Here is a 26,795-nt window from a genome sequence, read left to right as displayed (position 1 = left end):
AAATCAATACTGTATTGTTTTAAAGCATGGACAGAAAAAACCCTACATACTGGATTTATACCACATATCTCATAAAGATCTTCCAATCAGAGGCTTTAAATGCTAAAGGTAAGACGTCTTTAGCAGTGAACATAAGGGAACAGCCCCCTGCACCTTCAGAGACATGACAGCTCTCTGTCAGATAAACAGGAGTGAGCCTCCCTCCGCTGTCTCCTGAAAGCTTTAAGTCTTACATCTCCGCCGCTGTGAGGCTCCTCTGAGCTGACAGCGGAGGACCAGCCTGCTGCAGATCAAACTGTCTGTCTCCGCCACAGGAGATAAAAACGCCACCTAAGGCTGGCTTACCTCAGCAGGGAGCAGAGCGTAGGAATAGAACTGCTTCAGCCCAGACACCAGGGCATCCTGGGAGTTAATGACGTACTCCACAAAGCGGCGGGTGAGCGCAAACCAATCAGAGCCACCGGAGACCTCCAGGCCTTCTGGGATGCTGCGTTCACCGAGACGCCACATGTGGTTGTCACACTCGTGGAAGAGACGGTCAAGGCCCTGTTTCTTAATAAACCTGAAACACAGAACAGATTTCACACTCATGATGTGAGGAAGAGGAGCTGGACTTAATAAAAGAGGAGGAATCAGATCATCATGTTGGTGTTTGTCTCTCCTCAGTGATAAGAACAGGAAGAAGGTTTGATTAATTCATCCACTCTGCAGCTGCAGACTGTTGTTTATGCAAACTCACATTTCTGCACAAAAATGTGACCATCCCTTAAACATTTGGGGGAAAACCCATCCAAAGTTTGGATTAGAAGTGAAAACACCACCCATAACTGTGTTCCAGCTGTCTTACTCACCGGGCGTTTTCTCTCCCGTGAGATTTGAGGAAGTTTTTATCTCTCTGCTGAGAAAGGAACAACACCAGCTCATCATTGGTCCTGCAAGAGGGCATTAAAATGGGAATTAAAAGAAAAATATTTCTAGATCATTCTCTGGAAACCAAAACTACTAGCTTGTGTAACATCAAAAATCAAAGTTTATTTTGCAGTTTGGACTCATAAAGAGATGACGATGGTTTCAGTTGCAGAAGGAAATTTCATAACACAGATGTTACTGTGTTGACCAACCTCGTTGGGAAATCTGTGGCACTGAGGTTGATGAAAAAGTCCCACTTCCAGTCCAGCATGGAGAGCAGGTCCTGCATGCTGTGGAGGTAAGCCTTCAGCAGGCTGGCCCCGCCCCAAATGGTGACCATCCTCCAGGGCGTCGCCCGTATGTTCGAGTACTGCTCGGCTATTTGCAGGACCTCCCGATGAAGGTAACCCGACCGCTGGAGAGATTAAAAGGGAAGAAGTCAGTTAGTTAAAGAGTTTGGTATTTTCTGTCTGCATGACCAAACTTTTGCTTCTTAAATCCATTTTTTCATAATGAGCAGGACCGTCCAAACATAGCAAAGTTTCAGCAGAGATTTTCTGTTTAACTGCTGAAACTTTACAGACAAAAAGCAGAAAAATAAACTCTAAAACCAGAGATTTAATAATGCAATGGAGGGATTTTTAAATGTTTATTCTTCCCTAAGGCAGAGAGTTTAATTTGCAAAAAGGTGAAAGATAATAACAGCATGAGGCTGTGTAAACTCTGGCATCATATCTAGACTAAGCAACTAAGTTTGGGGACCATGCTGTTAGAGTTTTTTTGTAAGAAAGCTAAATGAACTGCAGTCAGAGGAAAGCTACTGAGACATTTAGCGCTGTAAAATCCAACACTGTCCACATTAATCTTGATCAAAGTACAGGTCAAGGCTAAAGATGGAGGTGATCTGCAGTTACTCATCTCCACATCAAACACAGTCGCAGATTAATTGCCACTAAGTGAAAGGCGAATATGAATACAAGGTAATATTGGCAATTAGTGCCAATAAATGCCTCAAAAAGATGCATGTTTAGAAAAATATGCAAACAAAACTTTAATAAAAGGGTTTAAAATGAGACACATAAAGTATGTTTGAAAATAGAACTGTTTCAGATGTTATTCAATAAGGCTGGTGGTTCTGAGCACAGAAAACATTCTGTTCTTTCAGGAGAAGCTCCGCCTCTAAAAACTCCTGCAGTCCAGTCTCCACGATCCATCCAAGAAAAGAGTTGGGAAATCCTGAATTTGTATCTAAGGGCGTTTTCACATTAGGCCCAGTTGTTTCGAACCGCGCCGCGCCACACCGCGCCACGATTCCTCCCCCTCCCCCTCCCCCCACGAGCTTGCTTTCACACTAGCATCATCGAACCGCGCCAGGGCACACTTGCGTATTTACTTGGTCAAACAGCAGGTGGCAGTATGCACGTAGCTGGTTTACAACCTCGCAAAGGAGGAGAAAGAGGAAGAGGCTACCATGGCAACCACTGGGGTCAGGACCTGAGCGAAGATTATTTTTGTTTTGACCCGGCAAAAAGACCATCCTGCAGCCACGGAAGTTTAGTTTTTATGATGATGTCATAAAGCTGATATGACGCTCCGTCCCGTATCCGAGCGCGGTTGCATTCACATCTCAGAGGCCACTTCATTCGCGCCCAAGACCACCTCCCCAAGTGGGCCCGGGTCTGGTGCCCGGGCGTAGATCGTTTGCATTCACACTACCCAAACGAACCGGACTTTGGGCTCAAGTGCACTTGGATCCAGGACCGGGCCTCTAGTGTGAAAGCCACCTTAATTTACTTCATTTAGTGTTCTTAATTTTTTAAATCAACAATTATGTTTGTTTTAGAAGAAATGAGACTTCTGGTGTTGGGAAAAACCTTATCAAAGATGAAAAGTGCAGAAATCATGATTTTAAAAGCAAAGCACCCTGGAACAAGGCAAGCATTGTTTTTGCTAATATGAACGATGATATACAGTTTTAAAAGTGTGAAATTTAATTTTCGAACTGTATAAAAACTATCTAACTTTATTCAATCTTTCAAGCAGAGTAAAAACTTGTTCTTTCTCTCAGTCCCACAGATCTGCAGCTCCCATCGAGCCAAGATGACCCAACAAAGCTGGCTCACGCAGAGGGAGCATTTCATCTGAGCAGAACTGCAGCCAACGGAGCCTCTAAAGTGCGTCACTATGATGGTAGACAGAGAACATTTTAAATGAGATATTTCTGCCTCCTCCTGAACTTGCTTCTGAAGTGGAAATAGGCGATGGCGACACAGGATGAAGCTTAAAGGAGCAGGGATTAAACTTCAGGGAGAATAAAGGATGAGACAGAGAAAGTCCAGAGCAGCTGTCGAGTTTTCTGCAGAGACATTCAGACTGCTGAGATGTTGAACTATGACTAAAAAAACATTACAATCTGCAGAATCAGAAGAGCTTTTTTTAAACTTCCCATTGGGGTTAAATTAGAAGAATTACCACCTCATTAAGAAGACGCCTGTTTCCAAATAAACACGGCTAATAAAAGCTCTGGAGCGATAAATGGGCAGTTGAAGAGAAAGAGGACTCATGGGAATTAAATGTTCAGGGACGTAAAATCCAATCGTGTTTGGTGAAGCTCAAACGGTTTAACGGACTCCTTCCTGCTTTAAATAAAGAGTGGACATTTAAGATGTGAACCTTAGGAATATATGCTTAGGGAAAGACTTCTTTAAAAGAATGAACTTTACTGAAGTAAAAATAGATGGAAAATAATGCAGCATTTCTTTTACTGGAGGTCCTTTTTGCATGAATGTCACTTATTTAAGGAATCTGATTTTTTTCTGAAAACATAACAGGATCTTTAAAAGAGTTTATGGATATTTTCCTTCCAGTTTATCTACTGAAGATGACTGAATACAGCTCATTTCAGGAGTCAGGAGGTACAAAGGTTAAACTTTTTACTAAATGGGAGAAAAATTACTCATAAATCTGAAACTGGAGAGTTTTTAACTTTAATGGAATAAGATTGACTATAATTAGCATGTTGTGATCATCTTGCTGTGTAAATTAGAGATGTTAGAATACATTTTTAACCTTTCCAGTACTAATTCTGATACCCAGCTGGAGGAAAAACAAAGATTACTGATATTGTGCTAGCTTTGTGTGCACCACCGGCTCTGCCAACACCTCACAGATCTCAGAATCTATTGGCAATCATCATCAGTCACAGACTATCAGCAGTGGATGATTAAATACATGCCACTAGGTGCAAACTCCAAACCAGTGAGTAACTTGAGAAGTGTCAAAGTATGTTAAAGGAACCCTGCATGATGAGACAAGTTCATCTTGTTGGATAGATATTTGTATCTCTCACATGTAAACTGAACTAAGAAACTCCCTAGATATTCTATTTGAGTAAATTTGAGTTTATAAACCCACCAGGAGGCCGCCATGTTTTGGTCCGTGCTGGTAGTGTGACGTCACTGATCCGCAGCACTCCACCATTGCTGTGCAGTGACTGTTTTTCAGATGGTTTTGCTGCCTGCAGCTGTTGCTGCCATAACAGTTTTCATACCAGACACAAGTTTGCTGCATGTTGGTTTTGTCTCCTTGCTGTCAAAGCTCTGTCATCCCTCCAAAGGCTGACCTCAATAAGCCCCCCTACAAGTGACTGGATTCAGTGAATAGTGGAAGCGTGCCTTTGGGAGCTTTTCAAAATAAAAGCATTATGTACATACGAAGGGAGTTTCTCCAAAGAAATGCTCAAATGGGCTTTTACTTTGAAAAGCACATAGTGTTTTCGTATTGTGTTTATCTTTACCTGAACCGTGTGGAAACAGAAAGCTTCATAAAGAGTTGACGTTTAGGGAACTACTTTATTTAACAGATGCATTTTAGCTCGTGGCCTTCACCTGGTTCATCAACAAACAGATTTCAAACAGATTCTAATGATGTGGACGTAAATGTTTACTACAACAAGGTAAATATGGCTCTGTATTCATAATTTTCCTGTCTAGTTTGACCGACAGATATCGCTCGTGGTGCAAGGAAAAAATAGAAGAGACCTCAAATTGTAAAATTCTCTGTGCGTGAAACGTGCAGCTTCTCTGAGATAGAGCCCACACACTGGCTGCCAGTCTGAAACAGCGGTTACTGCCGAGGAACAGTGGGGAGCGCTGCAGTACTGTAAAGTCAAAGCACCAGCGAGGGCCAAAACATGGCGGCCTCCTGGTGAGTTTATGAACTCAAATTACTCAAAATGCAGATATCTAGTGAGTTCTTTAGTTCTACATACATATGAGAGATACAAATATCTATCCAACAAGATGAACTTGTCTGATCATGCAGGGTTCCTTCTAAGATGGTCAAGACCCTCCAAATATTTCTGCAAAGTAAATACTGTCATTTCTTGTATATTCCATCCCCATAAGCACAGCCTGCTCACGTGTTTCTGGTGAGTCTCAGTTTAATTGTAAATACTAAGTTGAGGCTTCACTCTGGCTTACTTCAGCGGAATGGAATAAAAACAACAACTTGTTATTGACTCACATTAATGAGGCTTAAGTTTGTTGATGCAGACTTGCAAAAAGTAAAAAGGCTTTGTCAGCTTGTCTTTGCTCTCAAGAAGAGAAGAAAACGACATTTAAAATGTTTACTGAATGGACGTCAGATCTGTCACTTCTGGTGCGTTCATGTCAGAAAGCTCACATTGGTTGTCTTTCACAACAATGTCAAGCACTTCACACAATTTGAAAAGTTTGAGTGGAAACAGATTGTCAGCTGCACTTCAGGACATGTTTCTATTTAGAAAAAATAAATTATTGCACAGAGCACCCATGGGAGCCCAGATATCATTATGGTTGGTATTTTCTTTGCATAAACCAGAGCCTGCTGTTCCACGACTGGTCGACACTGCTCCTTCTACTAACGTACTTCAAATGGATTACTGAACACACCAAAGACCAACTTGCTTCTACGTTTTCATGTACAATCTACAAAGGTTATTGTTTGTTTTTGATGCAGAATAATTTCCAGAAATCAGACACGAGTCTGGAGTCTTAATGGTTAAAGAACTGGATTTAATTGGTGCACTGATTGACATAATCTCCGATAGTAAACATTGCATTTCTGGCAGCAGTGAAAGCTGAAACTGATAGTAGAATAACTCCATCCATTGATTTTCTACACTGCTTATTCCTTCCACAGTTGTGGGGGCTGGAACCTATCCCAGCTGTCACTAGACAGGAGGCAGGGTAGGCTGCATCCTGGACTGGTTACCAGTCAATCACAAGGCTGACATTAAAGAGACAAACAACCAGGCACGCTCACACTCACACCTACGGCCAGCTCAGAGCCACCAATTCACCTAATGAGCATGTTTTTGGACTGAGGGAGGAAGCCAGAGTACCTGAGAGAACCCACACATGCAGAGGGAGAAGATTCAAACTCTGCACAGACAGGCCCTGATTCAAACCCAAAACCCTCACTGTGAGGCAACAGGGCTGCAGAGCAGTAAAAATGTTTGATGCCATGTTCTTGGAGGGGAAAACCAGAATGTACTGGGCAGAGAATTAAATCTTAACAGATGCAGGGTGGATACCGAGCGTCTGATGTTGCACGATACAAAACGATATGCAACGCTTCTACTAGGACATGGTGGAATATGGACTGCATGTTAACTGCATCCTACTTTGTCATTTTCTCTGCTGTTGTTTGTCAGAAACATCATTAAAAGACCAAAGATGGTCTTAAAATAAGCCAGTTTTCTTCTGACACTGCATGAAATTTGTGCATTTTCTGGTTGTTTTCACAAATTAGAACACAGTGCAGAAAAAAAGGCGACAGACGGACTCGGAAAATCACAGTCCTCTCAGCAGAAAAAGAGGTTTTTGTGTTTGTGGACTGATTCCAGTACAGTCTGACCCGTTTTACTGCCTCATCTCTCAAACAGGCTTTAGCCTCAGAGATGGATGAGGCAAACTGTGACTGTCCCACTGACTCCTTATTCATCACTGCCCTGCCCCGTCCCTTGGCAGCAGAACAGAGAAGCTCTCCAGGACCCAACAACCTTTCCGGCTACACAGGTGCACCTGTTTCACCACACACCTGAGCTCCCTGCCTGCGTATCACCACTCAGCCGTACATTTGTCTTCTACCTCTAAGCTGCACATGAGAGCAAACCTTCTACGTCTAAATCCAGCCCCTAAGAATAACCACACTTCGCTCGATCCAGGCTAATCCCCTTCACCACACTGCGAGACCCATGGGACGGCTTTAACCTTCATAATGCAAGAAGACCCGACCGGTAAAAGCTTTGTGAGCTCAGTGAAGCCAGTGGCACCAAGCAGGGTAACAAACATGCTCCAAAATCTTCAGCTGAAGCATAAATAAATTATTCTGTGAAAGGAAGTGTCACCAGCAAAACCTTTTCCACGCTAGAGGCAGAAGATCTCTTATGATCCCTGCAGACTAGAGCTGTTTCAGGGCTACACTGTTTTTGAAGGTGCATGAAATTCACATGAGGGGAAGGAAGTGAGGACTGTTAACCGTATGATCTGCAGAATGGGAATTTATAGAAGGGTTGCAAGAAAGTGCATGCAGCCCTGTCCTCACAACCTGGCTGATCTGCTCTGCAGAAATACAGAGTTTTCTCAACTCAGCCTGATGCTAAATATAAAGACTTTTTATGTATATTGCTTTCATACTGTTTTATGCTTGGGTTACTTTTTTTAAAGATTTCAATATTTCTTTTTTTATGCCTTTACTGGAGAGATGGGATTGGTGCCAGGAACTGTGCAGAGGAAGAGAGTGGGGAATGACATGCAGGAAAGGAGCCACAGGTCAGCTTTGAAACCCCCTTTGAGGAAAGCCTCTGTACATGGGGCACACCAGCACAACCACTGAGCGATAGAGAAGTCAGAATTCTGAGTTTTGATGTGATACTAGTCAATGTAAAATGTTTCTGCAGCATGTTTCAGTGCAGCAGCAACAAAAATGCCCTTCTGGTCACCAAAAACTTGTTAATTCAGTTATTTTCTATTTCAAATCTGCACATAAGAAAGAGTCACTGAATATAAAATAAAACATGGTTAACAGTAACAGGAATAAGGGGGTGGTGATGTGCTGTATGCAGACAAGCTGGTTTGACAAGCTGGCTCCTCTAGAGAACATTAATTGGCTCCTATTTAAGAGGCAGTTTCCTTTTTTTCCATTTCATCATTGGTTTAAATACATAAAAAGGTAAAATGGTACTGAAAGAAGAGCTGTTTGGGAACTGAAAGATCAGTTCTTATTACTGAGTCAAATGATCCAGATCTCTAAAAAAGAGCCACTACTCTCAATACCCCAAGTGAGGCTGGATGGACGTTAATAAAGCAGAAAATCAAAGATCTAGTCAGTTGACTGGGCGGTCTTAAATGTGTGCAAGAACTTGTTGTGTTTCCAGAACGAGTCCAATCCAGACAGAAGCATCCCAGACCGAGTCTGAGCTGTCAGATACCAAACCATCTTCAGTATGCATCATAAGGTGCATCCACACAAAGCAGGCTTACCTTATCCACGTGGATGTAGTAATAGTGGTCACGGTGATAAATGGCTTTGATGAGGCGTTTGAGCTGACGCACAGCTCGACCGTGGACCATCAGCACGAACGCCACTCTCACCGGGTTTGAAACTGAGGACAAGCTGTTGTCCAGCTCTATGATTGTCTGGACGGGACTTATTACGCCTAGACGACAAAGAGAAAACAGACGGATTAGAGTTTGCTGAAAGATGGTTACACAATCATGAGGGTGAAGAACAGGGTTAAAAAGGGTGTTTATGCTCGTTTCTTGGGTATAATTTGCCTCCAAAAAAACTCCCCACACATATGAATGCTGCCAGCTGTAATCACTGGGTCACACAGACAAAACAGAGGCCTAGCTAAGCGTTTTGCCCCTGTGCAACCCTACCCTGCATTTTACTAAAGCCATGAAGTCCTGTTTTATCCACGCCTACTGTAAATCAGGGATACCAGCAATGCACTGGCTGTTTGGGTTCTCTTAATCTTATTTGGTTTTTAAAGCAGGTAGAAATATTGTGTGGTAATGTAGATATATACAAGTTTCTACATTTAAATAAAGAGATGATCCAGGGTTAAATTGGAAATATAAATGAACCTTTAGGACTGGAACAACTACATTGAAGGCTTTTTGATTACACTGACAGGTACTGAGTTTATTTTCAGTGAAATCAGTGGTGATAATTTAGAAGTTGTTGAACACAAAAATTTTCAATCACTGAAGGTGCTGCACAACTTTTTGTGAACGTTACATTCAGTCTAACATCCCAAGGCTCTCTGCTTACTTGACATTCCCAGTTTGCTGCAATAAGAAATAAGAAAAGCAGACAAAAATGTTTCTCTAATTTAAAAAGATGCTGGCCAAACTCTCCATTTGGAACATAATTTTAGTTCAACAGAGGTTATGTCATTGCAATGCTCAGCATTTTGCAAATGTTGAGGAAATGGTTTAAAGAAATCATACAGTAACTTAGAGATATTGTAATGTTTCTGGTGATTCCCAGCCCTTAAAAAGGATTATTCTTAATCATATAGTCAGTGAGACCTGATTAGAATAATGAAACGAATCAAAATCAATCAGTCGTGGTTCTGATCCTCACCAATCTGGGGGCAGAACTGCGGGAGAGTTTTTGGCATGAGTTGCCCGGCCTGATGTTGACACACGATGTTGGCGATCTCCTGGCGGCACTGCTGTGACCCGGCACGGTGAAGGGCAGAAAGAGCGTCCTTCCCCATGATGTCACATTTAGGCACAAAGTCACTGCTGGGGGCTTGGTGCGCTCCGTCCACGCTGCCCGGCTCCCCCAGTATGGCGGCAGCAGCGGGTAACTTAGCCGCCCCGTCGTTGCCTCCACCTCCTCCTCTTGTCTCGCTGACGTTACGGCTGCTGGACAGGTCATGGAGGACGACACCGTCCAGTCCGGCTCCAGTCATCCCTCGCTCTTGGGGAGATTTCAGCCGGATGCTGGACTTCTCTCCTTTGCGGCTCGTCCCTCTCCTCAGCGCGCTGGCCGCAGTGCCCCCCGTCCTCTCTAATTTCGGGCTCCATCGGCCCTTATTCCTCCCCGACAGAGACTTCTGTTTGTCCCACAGCGCCGGGTCTCTCTTTGGGTCCTGGCTGTTGTTATCAGGCAGTTTAGACCGCCGTGTTTTTCTCTGAGGAGAGAGAGGAGAGAGAGATTATTTTAATCCAGACTTGTTGGCTGTCAGTCCATGAGAATGTCTTTACAGCAGTCGTTTAACACAATCCATGACTGACATGAGGAAGACGAACTGAGGACAACAGCTGAAAGAGCCCCAGAGGAGAGGATGTGTTTACTTGGTTTTGTTTTTTTTCCTGTCTCTGGGTTATTTTTAGCTGAGTCGCTGCCTTTCTGGAGCTAATCTGCAAAAAGCGCAGTTCTGGATATCACACACTCACACAAAAACACTCAAACACACATAATGAATGCAGTGATTCAGCGCAGAGACCTTAGCAAACCTCTGTCTGCACCCCGAGGCAGAAAACTGCAGAAAAAAGAACACAAATTTCATACAAACAGCTGAGCCTGAAACCTCAGACATCACAGAGATTACACAGAGAATCCTTATCAGAGACGTGAGCGTGTGAGAAAGGGGAACCAGAGGTCAGACGTGAGCTTCACCACTGATGAGCACAGCTCTCTATCATTACCTGTCCCCAGTATGATTAATAAATCTATAAGCGCTCCATCACTTCAGGGTTTGTGTGTGACATTTCCATCTCTTTCTCTGAGACTTTTAGACTCTAAAATGTTGAGACATGATCCTCTTACAGCAACTCAGCTTTGAAGTACCGTCATAAACAGTTCAAGAGTCCCAAAACAGCACTCTTTGACTGAAACATCTCTACAGGAGACACAAGTACAGAAACTATTTTCATACAGGTGTGGCTCAGTGACCATCACTAACTGAGCTGGCACAATATCAGTACTGTCAGACGATAGCCAATGTTTTCAGTTGATGTATCGTAAAATGCATGTTAGAGTAAGTTCTGCAATATATAACTGAAATTAGTGGATCTATCTCAGATTTTTATGAATGAAAAACTATTCCTTTCTTTTCTTTTTTCAACCTCATTCCTCAAACTTTAAAGTGTGCTCTGGGGACTGATATTTTAGGACTGATTAACAGCTAGTTTAATGTTTTACACTTGAGAAAAACATGTTTGTTATTTTAATTCTTTCTCAGGATTTGTTCAGGGACCCACCTTGCAAACCTGTTGGTTAATACAAAGAGCTGACTTTAATTTGCACATGTAAGCTCGATAAAAGGGTCACATTTTGATTTTGCACTCTATTTTACTCACTCACTCACTGAAAGATGTTGCAGTGCTGCTAAAAGCTGTTTCCACTGAGCAGTCTGCTTCAGTTTGGTACGGTACAGTAAGCCTTTTTTGTGTTTCCAATATCAAAAGTTAGAAAGGGTCCCAAAAACTGACACATACTGTCCCACTTTCTTGGCAACCTTCTGTAGGGGGGCCAGTCTTACCCAACAGCAGTAGTACTTGAGTACTTGTAGTACTCGAGTCTGGGACTTGGACTTGAGGCCTGATTTGGAGGACTAGACTTGGACTCGAGCGCTAATGACTTGGACTTGAGCTTTAACTGCATTGGGACTCGAAGATGAAGAGGAGGACTCAAATCTTTTCTGTTGAAGACTTTTTTATTCTGTAATATTTGTTTTTTTGGTGTAAGAAAACCCCGCATAACTGATCAATGTTCACGCAGCGCCCGGTGTGCGTCCGGCTGCATGCGCGTTCATGTGAGTCTAACCTGCTGTCTGTGAAAACAACCAGAGGAGAGAGAGAGGAGGAGCAGGGGAGCCTGGGTGACAGAGAAAGAGGAGCTGATAGGTAGCTTAAACCTGTGGCTCTTCTCTGTATTCCAGCAGTAATCTTTACAGAAATTAAACTAAAATGCAGCCAGCCTACCTTTGAATCACTGAAAATCTCCATCTGCCGTTCAGACTCGTCATATCAGCTGCTGTTGCTGCTGTACAGTAATCCTCCTCAGTCTGGGACAGAGTGATAAAAAACTCTTAAACTTTGTAGTCAGTCCCGTCAGTTCAAAATATCAATCCAGTGTTGAAATCTGCGTTAACATCGGTAAGATAATGCTGATTAGTGAGCTGAACAAGGTGGCATACCGTAAAATTATGATGTGTTTAATGACAACTCAGACTCTAGAGTATTGAAGGGGGGAAAGTTAAGACCTTTTTATGATGTGTTCAAATGTCCCACGGAGAAAATAGGAATTTTAGTTTTTAGTGAGAAATCTGAATAAATCCAGTCATTTTAAAGAAGGAATGTTTAGTATAAGATAGATGTAAAGAATGAGTTTAGTTAAAAAACATGTCTCATGTTTTCCACCTTAAATACACAAATAATCCTGTTAATATAACTAATATTATCAATGAAGAGTGTAACAGCTCCTCTGGCCCTTTAGAAGAAAAAGTTAAAGAAATCCATTTATTAATAAAACACATCAGTGTAGCCCACCTGTAAAGCTGGAATGGCTTAAAAGTAATTGATCATTTAATTTTATTTGGCTCTGGGTTTTAGGTACTGGGGACTTGGCTAGGACTTGAACATGGGTAATGGGGACTCGACTTGGACTCGGACTCAAGTAAAGAGGACTCAACTCGTACTTGAACACTAGGGACTCGGGACTCGAGGTTTGGTGACTCGACTACAACACTGCCTAACAGATTACGGTGCCAAACACAGCTGACTGCTCTATGAGGAGCGGATTAAAATGAGAGAAAACTAGACCGATATCCACTTAAATCAGGAATATCTGGACTCAGCAAAGATCCATACCATTTCCTGGATTGTAGACATTGATACGTGGCCACAAACCGGGTTTCCTGACGTTTATGTGGACCTGATTTCAAGTTCAGGAAGCAGAGCCTGAAGGAACACATCAGCCTAGTTCATCAGTGACAGATGTGAAACTGAATTAATCTAGAATAGGGCTGGGCAATTAATCAAAAATTAGATTAAACCACAATATGGCCTCCTGAAATTTTTAAATCACAAAGGGTGCAATATTCCTTTGACATGAAATTTGTGTTAAAATGGCAGTTTTTAACTTTTTTTGCAGCAGAGATGTTATGCATGACATATGCAATCATTCAAGTGCTACTTTTTTTTGAAAAGTCAAAAAAAAATCCTACCTTCTTGCTTTTTTTGGAATTAAATGAGAATGACAAAAACCTCTCAATGCAACAATTCATACCAAATTGGCAATATGAGTCCAAATCATCAGAATGAGATATTTTTAAAGAATCATCCCTTGTTTAGGAATAAAAGAAAGATAAGGAAAAATCGTCCATCAAATTGCAATCGCAATACTGGGGGAAAAAACGCAATTAGATTATTTTCTAAAATCGTTCATTTTTTAATGTAAAAGTTTTGTGAATATGAAGCTTTAGATCAGTTAATTCTCCATATTCATTTACTTCTTCTTACTTTATGTTACCTGTGAATAGATCGCTCTGTGGTTGTTATGTCTGCAAAACTTAGGGCTGTAGTCTATTTTAAAACAAATCAATGTTACCAGGATATCTTACTTTATGCCGTTTGATTTTAACACCAGTTAAACCTTTAGTTAGTTTATAATCTGACAAATTTACACAGTAAAGTTCAACTTTTCAGGTTCCATCACCTCAGTGAATTATGCTTTTAAACATTTGTTTATGACTTCAGAAGCAACAAGGATTACTCGCATGAAATCAGGCCAAAAGTGCTGAGAATAAGTGAAAGATTTTGTGATGATTGTAAACAAAAATGAGCATAAACTGGGCAGCAACAATTCTTTTTGGTCACCGTTCGATTGAAGCAGGGAAATACTGGTAAACTTTTACCAGAACCAATCACAGTTCAAAACTCTGGTTTGATATTTCTCACATTTCACAGATTGATTAATAAAGCGTACAGAATCACTGTGGCTCTCCTTGAGTTTTGTAAACAAAGATGCCATAATGATGTCAGGATCCAGTAAACCATTCACCAACACTAATCCAATTTCTACAGTTTCAAAGTCCGAACTCTATTATACAATTTCAATGTGAGAGTCTGTTTTAGTGGAGCACATATCAAACCCCTCCAAATAGAAGGCAGGTCTGAAAAACACAAAACAAAGACACAGAATGAAGCATTTTTAATCTCCCAGCCAAACAGCCTCACAGCTCTGGCACACGAGATAACTGGTTTACACAAAAACTCTTAAAAATTTGGAGAAGAGAGAGAGGAACAGTGAGTGGGCTGAGAGCTTTCTGCATCGGCAAGACAAACGGACTCAATAGCTTCATGTCGCTGGCACGCTGGGCGCCAAGAGGAACGGACAGAAAAGAGACTGAGACTGAAGGGCCAGACGAGGAGCCAGATAGGACCCGCTGCCAACCAACACAGCACAGATACAGATTACTGTACTGTGTATGAATGTACAGTATTATGGAGCCTGGATCTACATATCAGTGAAAGCCTCTCTCTCTCTGTGTTTACACGCTGAGTAACCTGGTTAATGTCATTTCTCTGTCAAAGCCAAAGACCTCAGCTGTATTCTCTCCTCTCTTTCCTGAATTTATTAGGAATTATTCAACAAATAACTACAATCAGTGGCTGCTTCATTCAAATGGAGCTTAAATATTATACCTGACTGCCTCTTTCCCTCTTTCTGTCTCTGTGGATGGGAATTGTGATAGTAAAGAGTTTCATCAAGTTTAATCTCTGCTAATATTCGATATTAATCCATGCTGGCTCTTCAAAAGTGAAGCTGGACCATAGATTAATCTTTTAAATAACACACAGTGAGGTTCAATCATTTCAGATAAGAATATTATCACAATATTAATTGAATTATATTTGACCAAGCTCCTCAGCCCGCCTGTGCACGTGCAATCAAACAGAAGACTGGAAAAACTCATGCACACCCCTGGGCATTGTGAGGAGCTGGTTTTCCACTTTGCACAGCTGGCATGAGTGAATCTAGGACCAACAAATAAATCAGTAACAGAGGTGAGAACTGTCTGGTCAATGATCAAGGCCAAGCAGGACCAAATATCAGCTAATCCTGGTCCTCGGCTCCCTCTTTCTTGCTACTATAATTGGAGTGCTGTCTGTCTGTATGTCTCGATTTGCAAACCTCCCAGTTGCTCCGATTGTCATTCATACCTCTCAGAGGACTTGTTGGGTATAATGGTTCAAAACTAGAACCATGACAAAATCTTAAATATGACTAGATTTTCTATAAAATCCTAAATTAAAGGGCTGTTTTTGGCTTCACTTTGCTCCCCCTCACGTCCCCATCCACCAATACAGCTGATGTGCTGACCTACGGTGAGTGTATTGCATGTTGTCGTGTTTCCCTGTGCATTGATTGAGCTACAGTTAATTTTTTCACTCTTTCCACTACTAATCACTACTGTTTCATAGCTGTTGTGAGTTTGGGCTTACATACAGTTAACTAAAAGAACCCTCACAGTTTAGCTGCTTTTCTCTTAGCCACCCTTTCCTCTTTTACCACAACTTAACTTAGCTTAGCCTCGCCTTCTCTGTCTGCTTCTGCCTCTCCTATGGCCCTATGATTTACGCGTTAAATCATGGAAATTGACTGAATTTGACTGAAATGTATTTGTCTTTAGAAAGAGGAATGCATATTTGGGAAATACAGTGCTTAACAAATGTATTAGACCACCTGTCATGTTTGTCTCAGAGACCATCCACCATCATGAAGTGCTTTAATGCTGAGTCTTTCATTTTCAGTGAGCTCTCCACGTTTTACCATTTTGAACAGGAATGAGGAATTTCAAACTGAATTCACCCAAATTTGAGCCGGCTCACTGGGCTTAAAAGCTACTAAAGATTTTCCCTTGTAACTGAGGGTCAACATGGCTGAGCAACCTCTACAGCTGTTGTACTTGCAGTATACCCTTTAGTGGACTAAGGGCTCATTTATCGCTCAAAAATTGCAAGAGAACCACTACTCAATGTCTAAATTGCAGCACTGTATGACACAAAAACACAACATTTACATGTTTTAGAGGCTCTAAAAGGACTTGAGAAATGCTGATATTCAGTGATTTAACTTTCGGTGAACTCAATCTTTCTCTTTCAACAGCTTTTGGTCTACGATCTAACTGAAGATTGCTTGCTTACTTGCTTAAAAATTTTAAATGAGATCATTAAATTGTAAACAGAAATAGAGGGTATGTTCAATGTTATTTTACCATATGTAATATTGTCAATACTTTGGGGTAAATAAACTGAACAGAGCTGAACTCATCTGCACACAGATTCCTGATAAAGAAAGCAAATTTCTTGTCTATGTTGTCATTCACATCCTTTTCTTTTCTCCATAGTATTTCAGATTTTCTTTGGTGCGTAATTTTCATGGTCATGCGCATTATTATTGTGGAGACGTTGGTCTTTTGTCATCCAGCACTGATAAAGACGAGTAAAACAGAAGCGAGCTATCAGCAGGGGGGCTAATGTTTCTGTCTTCCTTATCACACATTCTCACAGCTTTTAATTAACAAAAATGTATTGATTCAAAGGAAAGCCAGGCTGCCTCTTTACTTTCCAATTAAAGTTGAGTGAGACCATATCAGCATCACCATCTGCTGAAGTGGGAGTCAGCAGCAACACTCGGCTCTGCACGAGAGAGCAGGCGAGCAGGGAGAGCAACATAAGGCTGACTGAGTCGTCTTCTTCTGTCCTCATAATCCGCTCCCTCGTCTGTGCAGGGGCTTTAACATAACACGAGGCTGTGTTCACACATGCACGGAGAGCATTAAAAGCACAGACCACAGAGCACGGAGGAATCCAGACGCTCTCCATCATGTTGTCAATCCTCTCTGACTAAACACGCAGCGTTCAGAGGTGAAGTGATGATTAATATGCATTCTTGAGACTGAAACGTGATTCTGTGACTCAGCAGACATGCAAAGACTCTGACCACTGACATTTAAACAAATGTCTGCCAACATCTTCAGGCTGGTATGTGCACTTAGCAGCAGCACATTTCTGAAGCCTCTCAAGCAATGAATGAGACCCAGAGGCTGGAAGGATTGTCACGATACCGGGGTACAGAAATAAGATATGATACTACAGAAAAAGAACGAATGAAAATGATTAGGAATGGGTAAGAGTGTGTACTCAAGTACTTGATGTGGCCTCATTGTCCAGGTAATACATAATAATCACACGCTATACACACGTGACCTCAAGAAACCTCGCCTCTGTATATGGATGCCTGCTCTACCAACTGAGCTGAACAACCACTTCCTTCAAATGTTTTTCATATTTTAATGCAATCATTAAAAATATGGAGGCTATATCATTTATAAAGATGAAATATCAAAGAAGCATCCAAGAATCCAAAAATCTGACAACCTTATGAGTAAATTCATGAATAAAAAATTCATAATTCCTCCTTTCTCATGCATTTACAGGTAAACATGAGTTATAGCGTGTGCAGTGACTTATCATGGATGCACTTCAGCTCCTTTACAGTCTAAGATGAGTGTCAGTGCAGCAGACATTCCTCCACATCAGTGCTGAAGCATGTTTGAGCCTGAATACACCTGATGATCCAGCAGAAAGCCTGTGGGCCCATCATGCTACAGGTGATAAAGGTCAAAAGGAACGAACTTCTGCAAACATCACGTTTTAGTGAGTCAGATAAAAAAAAATCATTTCATATGTTAGAGACCAAGGCAATGACGAAGCAGAAACTATGTTCAGCTAATGGTTAAAGAAAAACATCAGGCCACAATCACTAGAGAAGGCTCACTTACACTAGGAGGGCCAAATCAATATCTTAGATCTTTGTTGCATCAGCTGGCTCAGTTACCATCACACATATACTATGAACTGTAGTGCTTTGTGTCTCACTGCACATCTATCACAATGACGCTGTCATGTATTCCATGTTTGTATTTATTTCTCCGCGCAGTATTTTATGATGTGTGGGCTTCTGTTGCAACCCAAATTGCCCCTCAGGGACCATCAAGATTTTCCAATCATTGATGCTAGCATGTAAATTACACTCTGTACACACCCACTTCACCACAGACCACTTATCACTGTCATGCATTCTCTAAGAGAGACAAAACACAAGAGGAACCGAGGGAATCAAACTGATGATTACAGTGAACTCTTGCCCTCCAGAGAAGGAAATCATTGACAATAGCTAAATGGACACATGACGTCAGTTTAATGGACGTAAGCGGCAGCTTAGCAAACATCCTGTATCAGCTGAGGAGTATTAAAGAAACATAATTTAAACCTGAAAGAGCTTTGTGTTTACACTAGTTTTAACTTCCAGCTCCGTGTGTTTTAAAGAGAAAGCTTGTGTGAATAATTCAGCGCCCTAAAAACCTTGTTTACCCAGTGAATAATGACGTAACAGTGGAGCTCCTTAAGATAAGTGTACTTCAACAGCACAGCTCACGGCCTCTCATGACATTCAAACATGAAATTAATTTGTTTAGGCTTTTATTTACCAAGTCCAGTTGTTGTGGAGGGATGTCAAACTGTGCAGTAAATATGGCACTTTTTAGTACCTCAATTGAGCAATAAATGCTAAAGGAATCCTAACGGGAAACAAGATGATCTGACAGCATTATCACTTCAGGTATGCTGTTAAGGTAAAACTTTCCATTACTAAGGATGCACAATATTATCAGTATCATAAGATAAGAAGAAATTTCTGCTAATACTTACAACCAATATATCAGCTTTAAATATGGCCTTTATCAGCCATAAATACTGGCAGTATATACAGAAAAGTTTGTTGAGTTTTAGGCGTCAGCTGATGATTTCTTATTTCTTCATCCTCCTTCTTTAAACCCTTAAAGTAGGTTTGAACTTTCAGGTCTGAAAAACACATTTAAATACTGGTATTGATATAAGTATTGGCTAAAATGAATCTATAAATACTGGCATATGGGATATCATCCAAATATGATGCACCCCTAACTATTACCCAGTAAAATCCCCTGTTACATGAGCCACGATCTGTTCTTGAAGTCTTCCACAGGGAAAACTGTTTTAGCTTCTTCTTGCATGATCATTTAGTATGCTGACTGTTGTGAGAAAGACCTACCTAAGTCTCTTTATTACTCTGCCTTCCTCTGCCTGTCACCTGTTGTCCTTACAGAGGTGTGTTTCAGTAACCAGCACTCCATACGCTGTTTACTTGACTACAAACTCCCTGTTTTCTTTAAATGCATGATTATGACCTAATAAAGGAGAAAAGCAGTTAAAAAGTGGCGGCAACCTCCAGGTCTGTGTTGCTGTGCATTCCTGCAACATCTTCAGCAGCGACACAGATGCTTGCAGACCACAAAGAATGGGGTAAAATGACCATTTTTTATGTTAGGACTAGTGCAGCATGTGACAGTGGCGGCTGCACACACAGTAATGACATTGTTTATGTCTCAGAACTTTATTTATTTATTCTGGTACATTGGTTGCATCTCTAAACTAGAATGGCCGTCTGAGGCAGCAGACCCACGCCTAAGCAGTGCCACCGAGGAACTTACGCTCCCATTGATTACTATGGTGTTCAAAATTTTGAAGTCTGAGAAAAACCAAATGGGTGTGCAGATCATAACCAAAATCTAATCAATTCTTCCCTGTCACCATCCCAATATTCCCTGAAAGTTTGGTGAAGATGAGCACTGTTATTAAAAGTGCGTCTTGCAGGGCACAGATGGCCCAGCCCATGTACATGGGTGGCCCAGGTTCCAGTCTGGCCTGTGGCTCCTTTCCCGCATATCTCACCCCCACTCTCTAATCCCTGTTTCTTACTCTATCCACAGTCTTCCACTCTAAATAAAGGCATAAGAGCCAAAAAATATATCTTCAAAAATGTGCATCTTACACACCAGATTTTATTGTAAATACTTTTTCCGTTTAAATCATGTTTACCTTCATTTAAAAAAATATAAAGTCCTAAAACATTTGACAGACATTGTTTCATGTTCATTTCCTCTTTTAAAAGCTTTTAAATAACTGTGAGGTTCATTTCTAAGGAACTTTTTGTTACCCTGGCAGACGTACTGATGGAGAATATAATGATAAAGATCATCTTTTTGCCATCCTCTCCTCTCCCATCTCTGATTACATAAAGGTCAAACATCTTTCCTCCAAACTCTCAGCATTACATCAACCATCTGCCTCCCCCTGCAGACACAGATCTGATGTCTCCTCATGAAAAGAGAGATATTTTATACCCACTTCAACACATGTGTCATACCACGCACGACATAAGGAGAGAAACTCAGGTTTCAGCTTGCATTCACATGGACCTATGAGTACATTTCGTCCCCCTCAGGTCACATCTGTTAACGACGGCCATCTCCTCACGTTCAGAGAGAACAGGAGCACACACGGCCTGCAGGTAGAGCACTCCAGGTGTGAGGAGTCTGCAGAGATAAGCTTCCCACGGTGGAGCAAGCTGTCGTTAAATAAACTGTTTCAGCAGTTTGTAGTGGAAGCAACCTTTAGCCTTTAGCTCTGGGCTATGTTTCCTCTTTGAGTGTTCGATTCAAATCTCAGTAAAGGTCATGGACACAAAGCAGCCGCACACAGAAAGGCCACTGGTGTATGAGAAACAAGCTGAATACAAAGCCTAACACACTGATAATATGCTGGGATATTTGGGATAGCTCAGTAGTGATGAACTCTTTACGTCCATCGAGTCATGACCAAGATCTTTCACAGGTTTCCCGGGCGTTGCATCACTGCACAGACATGCTTTCACTCACTGATGAGCTGTACTGGACCAGAGGGACAGACAATAAAAGAGGCATCACCTCCTTTAGCTGGATAATAACACGCAGTTTTTAAGGATTTATACAAGTCAAGCAGGGCAAAGACATTTTTCATCAGACCGGCAGCTTCTCTCTAAAGGATGCTTGAGCCCTAAGAATAACAAATATCATTAAATGCTCATAAATAGAAAATGAAACAATAGTTTCATCTGCAAACTATGAAAGTGCTTTCACTCACACCCACAATTTTAACCAACTTCATAACACCACCAGAGTTAAAATCATAATATCAGACGTGTGGCTTCAAGTCTGACAAACCCAGTCCTCTCTTGAACACGCCACTATAACAAGAGATTTCAGCTCAACATTTTGATTTGTTTTCTTTATTGCCCACAACCAAATTAAGCGGTTCTCAAAATTCCTCCTGGGTGGAGTGTGGACTAGTGTTGGCAGGCGGTGCACATTTTTGACTGTTTGTCCATCTTTCAGGCTCTTTTTGTTCACTTCAGACTGGAGCTAAAACTTGATCTTCCTTTGAGCTTTTCTTATTATTAAACGTTTCTGAAAGTCTCAGTGAACGTGAAATAACCCTGGAGAAAAATGTTAGGCTAAAAGTTCAAAAGAGCATTGAAGTACTGTCTCTCTCTTTGTTAAATTCATCCTTTCTAATCAATGTATGCAGAAATCAATATTTACTTTACCATTTAAAACATGTGGGAAGTTATAGGGAGCTAAAACCTCATTATTGTGTAGCTTTTAAACGATCTTTTCTGTTGATCTAAATGAGTCCCCTTGAATACAAAATCAAGCCTGTCAAAACGTTCTATTCCTGTAAACTTCACATGATTGTGGATTTATACAGTCTGTTATTTTAATGATCTATTGTACTGAAGAGACAAAGCTTCCAAAGAACTTCAGATCTTCAGTTATATTTTAACCAACAGTTGCTGTTAAAGCAGCAGCGGTTGTTCTCTATAAATTCATAGGGTAGCAAACACTGATGTTCCTTAAGTCCTTTTGGAGTCTCAAATTATGCAAAAGAGATGTTTTGTCTCTTTGCAGTTCCATGCACGGAAAATAAAAACAGAAAATACTTTGCATATCTATTTCATTAGACAGAGGAGAAATTAGTAAGGGTGGCATGATTGATCACAACTCTATCATTACTTCATTGTAAGTTTTTGTACTAAACATGGTGCAAAAGTCTGAACTACTGGAGAAACATTCCTGAAACTAGTGATTCTTTTTTCACTTTATTTGTTAATATATAAACTCCTGCACTATGAATACAGCAAAAATTGGAGTGTTTAAATCTCAGTGTTAAACATTTTAGATCTGATTTCTTTCTCTCAAAGTGTAATTTTAATTCCAGTCTGAGTGAAATGTCTTCAGTGTTGGATTTATTTGACAGAGTTTATCCACCAGTATGAGTTCAACTCTGTGGAGAGTCAATTGATCCAAGCTCAGATAGCAACAATTTCAATTCTGGGGGGAAATGTGGGCAGTTTCCCATCATGCCCATGCCAGAGTTTGGATGTGTTTAAGATTTGTTTTAAATCTGTTTACATGTGTCCTGTTGTAAAGGGATCACTTCTGGGATTCATTTCTGGTGGATCGTTGTGTTTATTGATGTTAGACACTTTTGCACCCTGAATGAAGTTATCCACTGAGTTAATGCCTTCATGTGTGTCACAGCAGACAGGATGAAAATCAGAGTGGCGGGCTGTCCTTCATTGAAAAGCATTTTCTATCACTGCATTAGCCTCCTGGCTTCATTCATGCTTGAGGATGGCTACCTAGTCACAGGTGTTCTACACAGGATGGCAAAGGTGTGAAAGGAAATAACACAATGTTGTGTTAAAGGTGCACCTTCATATATAAAAAATATCCATACTCTGAGTGTTAAGAATTAACAATTTAAGGCCGGCCACACACTAGACGATTTTTTAACCTGAAACGATTTTTAAAACTGTGAGAGACCACAGACTTCAGGACAATTTCCAAAGATAAATATCAAACATGTTTGATATTTATGATTCAGGGTCTGGGAGACCATGACACGATTTGGAGCAGTAAATGAATCGTGTTGACACCACACACATGCAGACTACTCAGACAAACAATCATTTGCGACGAGGCTCCAGTCGGTATACGCCCCCACGATCGTCGGGGGAGTCAAATCTTGGCTAAAATCGAGCTTAAAATCCTGTAGTGTGTGGCCAGCCTAAGAGAGTGAGATCATTTCCAGTGTGTCAATTTAACTCAGAACCTGTGAGAATTATATGAACTCAGAAAAAGAGAAAAATGTAAAACTATGGGAGTTAACTAAAAACTGAAGACTTCCTGTGTAGTCAGACAAAAATAAAGCAAGCTATCAGCTACCCTTAGGGTAACTGCTGCAAATTTCATGCTTAAATTCTTGTTTTATCCTGGACTAATGAGAACATGATGCAGTTAGTGCTTCTTAGCATTACTGTTATATTAAAGCATTAACTGACCACATTTAAGCTTAAATGAAATCACTGCATTTATTTGAAATAACTTCCTATATGTTTTCATTTTGCAATTTGTTTTGCAGAGAGAAAATATATTGCAGCATCATCACATTCTGCCCTAAAATGAGTCAATCAAAACTTGCAGATAAGCATGCTGTCGAAATTTCCTGTAATGTTGAAAGAAAGAACAGAAGACTAGGTACCTGTGCTTCCTCTTTGCTGCTATCTGATGATACTGGAATAATGACATTTGCTTTAGTGTTGTATAGAAGTTTTAGGTGCTGCTATCGTGACAGCTCTATACATCATTAACGGAGTCTTGTCTTTTCGTTTGATTTTGGGTAATTTCCCGCCATTTATGTCCCGTTTTCATATAAAAACAGAGATAATCAGGATCGGTCTCTGTCACATCGTCACATTTTCTTCTAACCAGTCACTCCAGATGAAATCTGTGACAGCCACTGCCAGAGTAAATATCGCCGCTGCTCTCTAAACACGTTAATACAGAGGATTCAGACAGCAGCAGCAGTCCCTCAGTCATTAACATGTAGTTTAGAGTAATATCTGAGTCTGGTGGTCAGTGACAGACAGGACAGGGCTGGACCGGCTGAACTCAAGTGTAAGGTAGCGGCTCTATCCTCCTATGCTAACTCAGCTAACGCCAGCTAGCTATCGTCACTGTATCATAACACACGGTGAGCTAGCGGCTAGCTCCTCAATTAAAAACCCCACCGAACAATCACTGCCGTGTCAGAAATAACTAAGTACCGCTGCTCACCTCTGCCTCTCCTTCCTCCAGACTCCTCAGACTCCATACCACCAGCCCCTGGACCAGGAGGATCGTTAACGCGGCGGCTATCGCTAGTTTATATCGTCGGAGGAGCTTCTGCACTCGAGCGCTGGCCGCCATTTTTTCCACTAGAGCTTGACGGGGAGCGCGTGCAGGGCGCATTCTGAGCTGCGCGCGCACGTGGCGTCACTCGCCATCAGGTTGCTTACAGAGTGAAGGGAGGTTCGGTTCTTTTCAGGGATCCGATCTTTTGACTCGACTTACCAAAAGAGTCGGATCTTTCGACTCCCAAAAATATCTTAATTTAATAACATACAATAACTATTATTCTAAATGAATATGATACTATAGGCCTTCAGGATCATTATATGTGTATTTTTTTTATTTCCTCAAAACATACTGAGGCTTCCTGGGATCCAAATAGAAAAATACGCCAGCATAGAAAATGTACATTTGCAATCAAAATTAAGCAGTTCACACAAACTACTAGAACAGAGAATTTATAATTATTGCATAGACACTTAAGATGTATTAAGCTTTGCAAAAAAAAAATTCTTTCAAATAATAATAATGTGAACAATATGTTTTTTAACAGAAGCTACACACACCTGTACTGTATCTTACAAATATGAAGCCCTATGGTAAATCTTTATTTATACCGATATACCATAGCAAGGGTGGGCAACTGACAGGCTGTCAATCCATCTTTCTCCAAGTCAATTTTAAGTACCAATAAATTATAAGTCTGTCATGAAAACAATGAGAATATTAACATTTCCTCCAAAATCTGTTATTACTGGTATATCTTTAGTTCTTTGCAAGAAATTAGAAGATATGATGAGCTGTGAATGTTTACGTTACACTTTTTAATAATCACTAAATGCATTTGAAGAAATATGGATATTCAAGAAAAATTAACTAAATTTTTATATTCACTGCATTTAGAAATTAACCTAAAATTGATTTAATTCCTTGTTTAGCTCATTTATTTAACTTTTTTTTTTGCATCAGATTAAAAATATATAAAAATTGGTGAGATAAACTACCAAGAGAGCTATATGTTTCTTTCATTCTATTACTAAAGATCATAATGATTAAATTGAGAATATTAAAAAAATGTTGACATTCTGGCCCTCCAGTATTGAAAATAAAATTAATATGGCCCTCCTGGTTACCAACATTGCCCATCCCTGTACCATAGTATGATTTAGTCATATTTAGCAGTGTTTTAAATATGTTTGGAGTTTGTGAAGGCTGAAAAGTAAAGTTAAACGTACCAATATAAACTATATAATTTCCACATATCAATACGTGGGTGGACAGAAAAATGTTCTGCACACTGTGGGGCTCCAAAAATATAATTATAATTAAATATAATTATTATTTGTCTCATGTACGGCTCAGTGCCTGCCCACCTTGGTTTGATGTGCATGTAAAACTCTTTTCCACATATCAATACTTCTCCTGTAAATGTACCTTATGGCACTCTGCATCGAGGATGCAAATCCAAAGAGCACAGATATGATAGTGCTAACACAACAATCAAAAGTTAATCCATGTTTACTCTTTCTGAGTGGTACTGAGCAAATAAACAGCTTCAAATGCTATAAAATACTTCCTATATAATAGCTTAAAATTGGTTCACTTAAAAGAGTCGGCTCTTAAACCCGACTCGTCCATAACTCCAACAGCACTATTGTTATGAAATTTGTTGCTAGGAGTAACAAACATGTATGAACTATCTTAATTTAACTCTCTTCAATGGTTATTATTTTCCAGATGTAGTGGATTTTTTCTAGGTTCTAAAAATAGAAGAGACTCTTCTAGAAACATAAAAGTTCAGTTTTCTTCAGTGTTTTTCCACTTGAGCCTTTTAAAACTCATCCTAACTGACTTGGCCTCTTGATGCCTCAAACATACAAATATAACATATATTCTTTATCTCAGCCTGTATTGTTATGATCAGGGATTGCAGGGCCTCAGGGATGTAATTTTTAAAAACTTCCCTCTGTGTGACGGGCACCCAGAGATTAGATTTTATAAAAACTGTCAGAATGTAAAAACGTTAATCAGCATCATTAATCATTAAAGTTGGCTGTGTAGGTTGTAGAAGAATGCATATGTCCCATAGTTGCTCTCATGAATACCAACGCCGCACTCTTTGGCATTTTGTCTGTTTAGAAGGCGTCTCAGGACCCCCCCCATGTCTCCGTGGTAACAGGACTCCAGCTCAGGCATCCAGAGTGTTAACTCAGTCTGGTCTGGGTGATTCATCATGAGGAAACGGCGGCAGACGTCTACTTTCTACAAAAAAAATTAAAGGAATGTAATGTTATTAGATAAAAGTGCTGTATGGTGGCCTAGAAGGTCAAAACAAAAAAAAAGCATCTTAGAGAAGAAGTTTTTTGAACACAATCATCACTGTGGATGTGTCCTGGCTGGATCAGCTGGTGTTTATACAGATGTTGGATTTTCTGCCTGGTGTTCTATGGAAGATTAGAACCAGGCAGGAGAAAGAAATCATGACTAGCTGTAGAAAGATTATTTTCATTATGCACACCAAGAAAAGAGTGCAACAATCTGTGAATAATGTTGATTTACAGTTCCAGGTACATAGCTTAAATATCATAACCTTGCAACGCTGATGGAGGGTCCAGATTTCCTGTCTGTAACCAGGTGGACCCATCCTTCAGAGCTTCAGCCTGATTGGCTTGTTCCCGGTCAGAGAATGACCAATCAGCATCATTTGAGGAGAAAGAGGCGGTAG

At 40.6% G+C, this 26,795-nt stretch overlaps 1 protein-coding gene across 1 annotated transcript in view; it reads right to left on the bottom strand.

The window, feature by feature from the left end:
- The window catches only part of xylt2 (xylosyltransferase II), a 34,810-nt gene extending 10,656 nt beyond the window's left edge, over positions 1-24,154 (bottom strand). Inside the window, exons 1-6 of the mRNA XM_041817501.1 lie at positions 24,017-24,154; positions 9,544-10,099; positions 8,436-8,611; positions 1,122-1,324; positions 852-932; positions 346-562 (exon numbers count right to left, since the gene is read on the bottom strand). Of these exons, the coding sequence (XP_041673435.1) occupies positions 346-562; positions 852-932; positions 1,122-1,324; positions 8,436-8,611; positions 9,544-10,099; positions 24,017-24,148 (1,365 nt within the window). The 5' untranslated portion in view covers positions 24,149-24,154. The remainder of the gene's footprint in view (positions 1-345; positions 563-851; positions 933-1,121; positions 1,325-8,435; positions 8,612-9,543; positions 10,100-24,016) is intronic.
- Between the last annotated feature and the right edge of the window lie 2,641 nt (positions 24,155-26,795).

The sequence above is a fragment of the Cheilinus undulatus genome, linkage group 21, assembly GCF_018320785.1.
Source record: "Cheilinus undulatus linkage group 21, ASM1832078v1, whole genome shotgun sequence".
NCBI classification, from domain to species: domain Eukaryota; kingdom Metazoa; phylum Chordata; class Actinopteri; order Labriformes; family Labridae; genus Cheilinus; species Cheilinus undulatus.
Note: the sequence above shows the minus strand (reverse complement) of the source record. Positions and strands in the feature narration are given on the sequence as shown.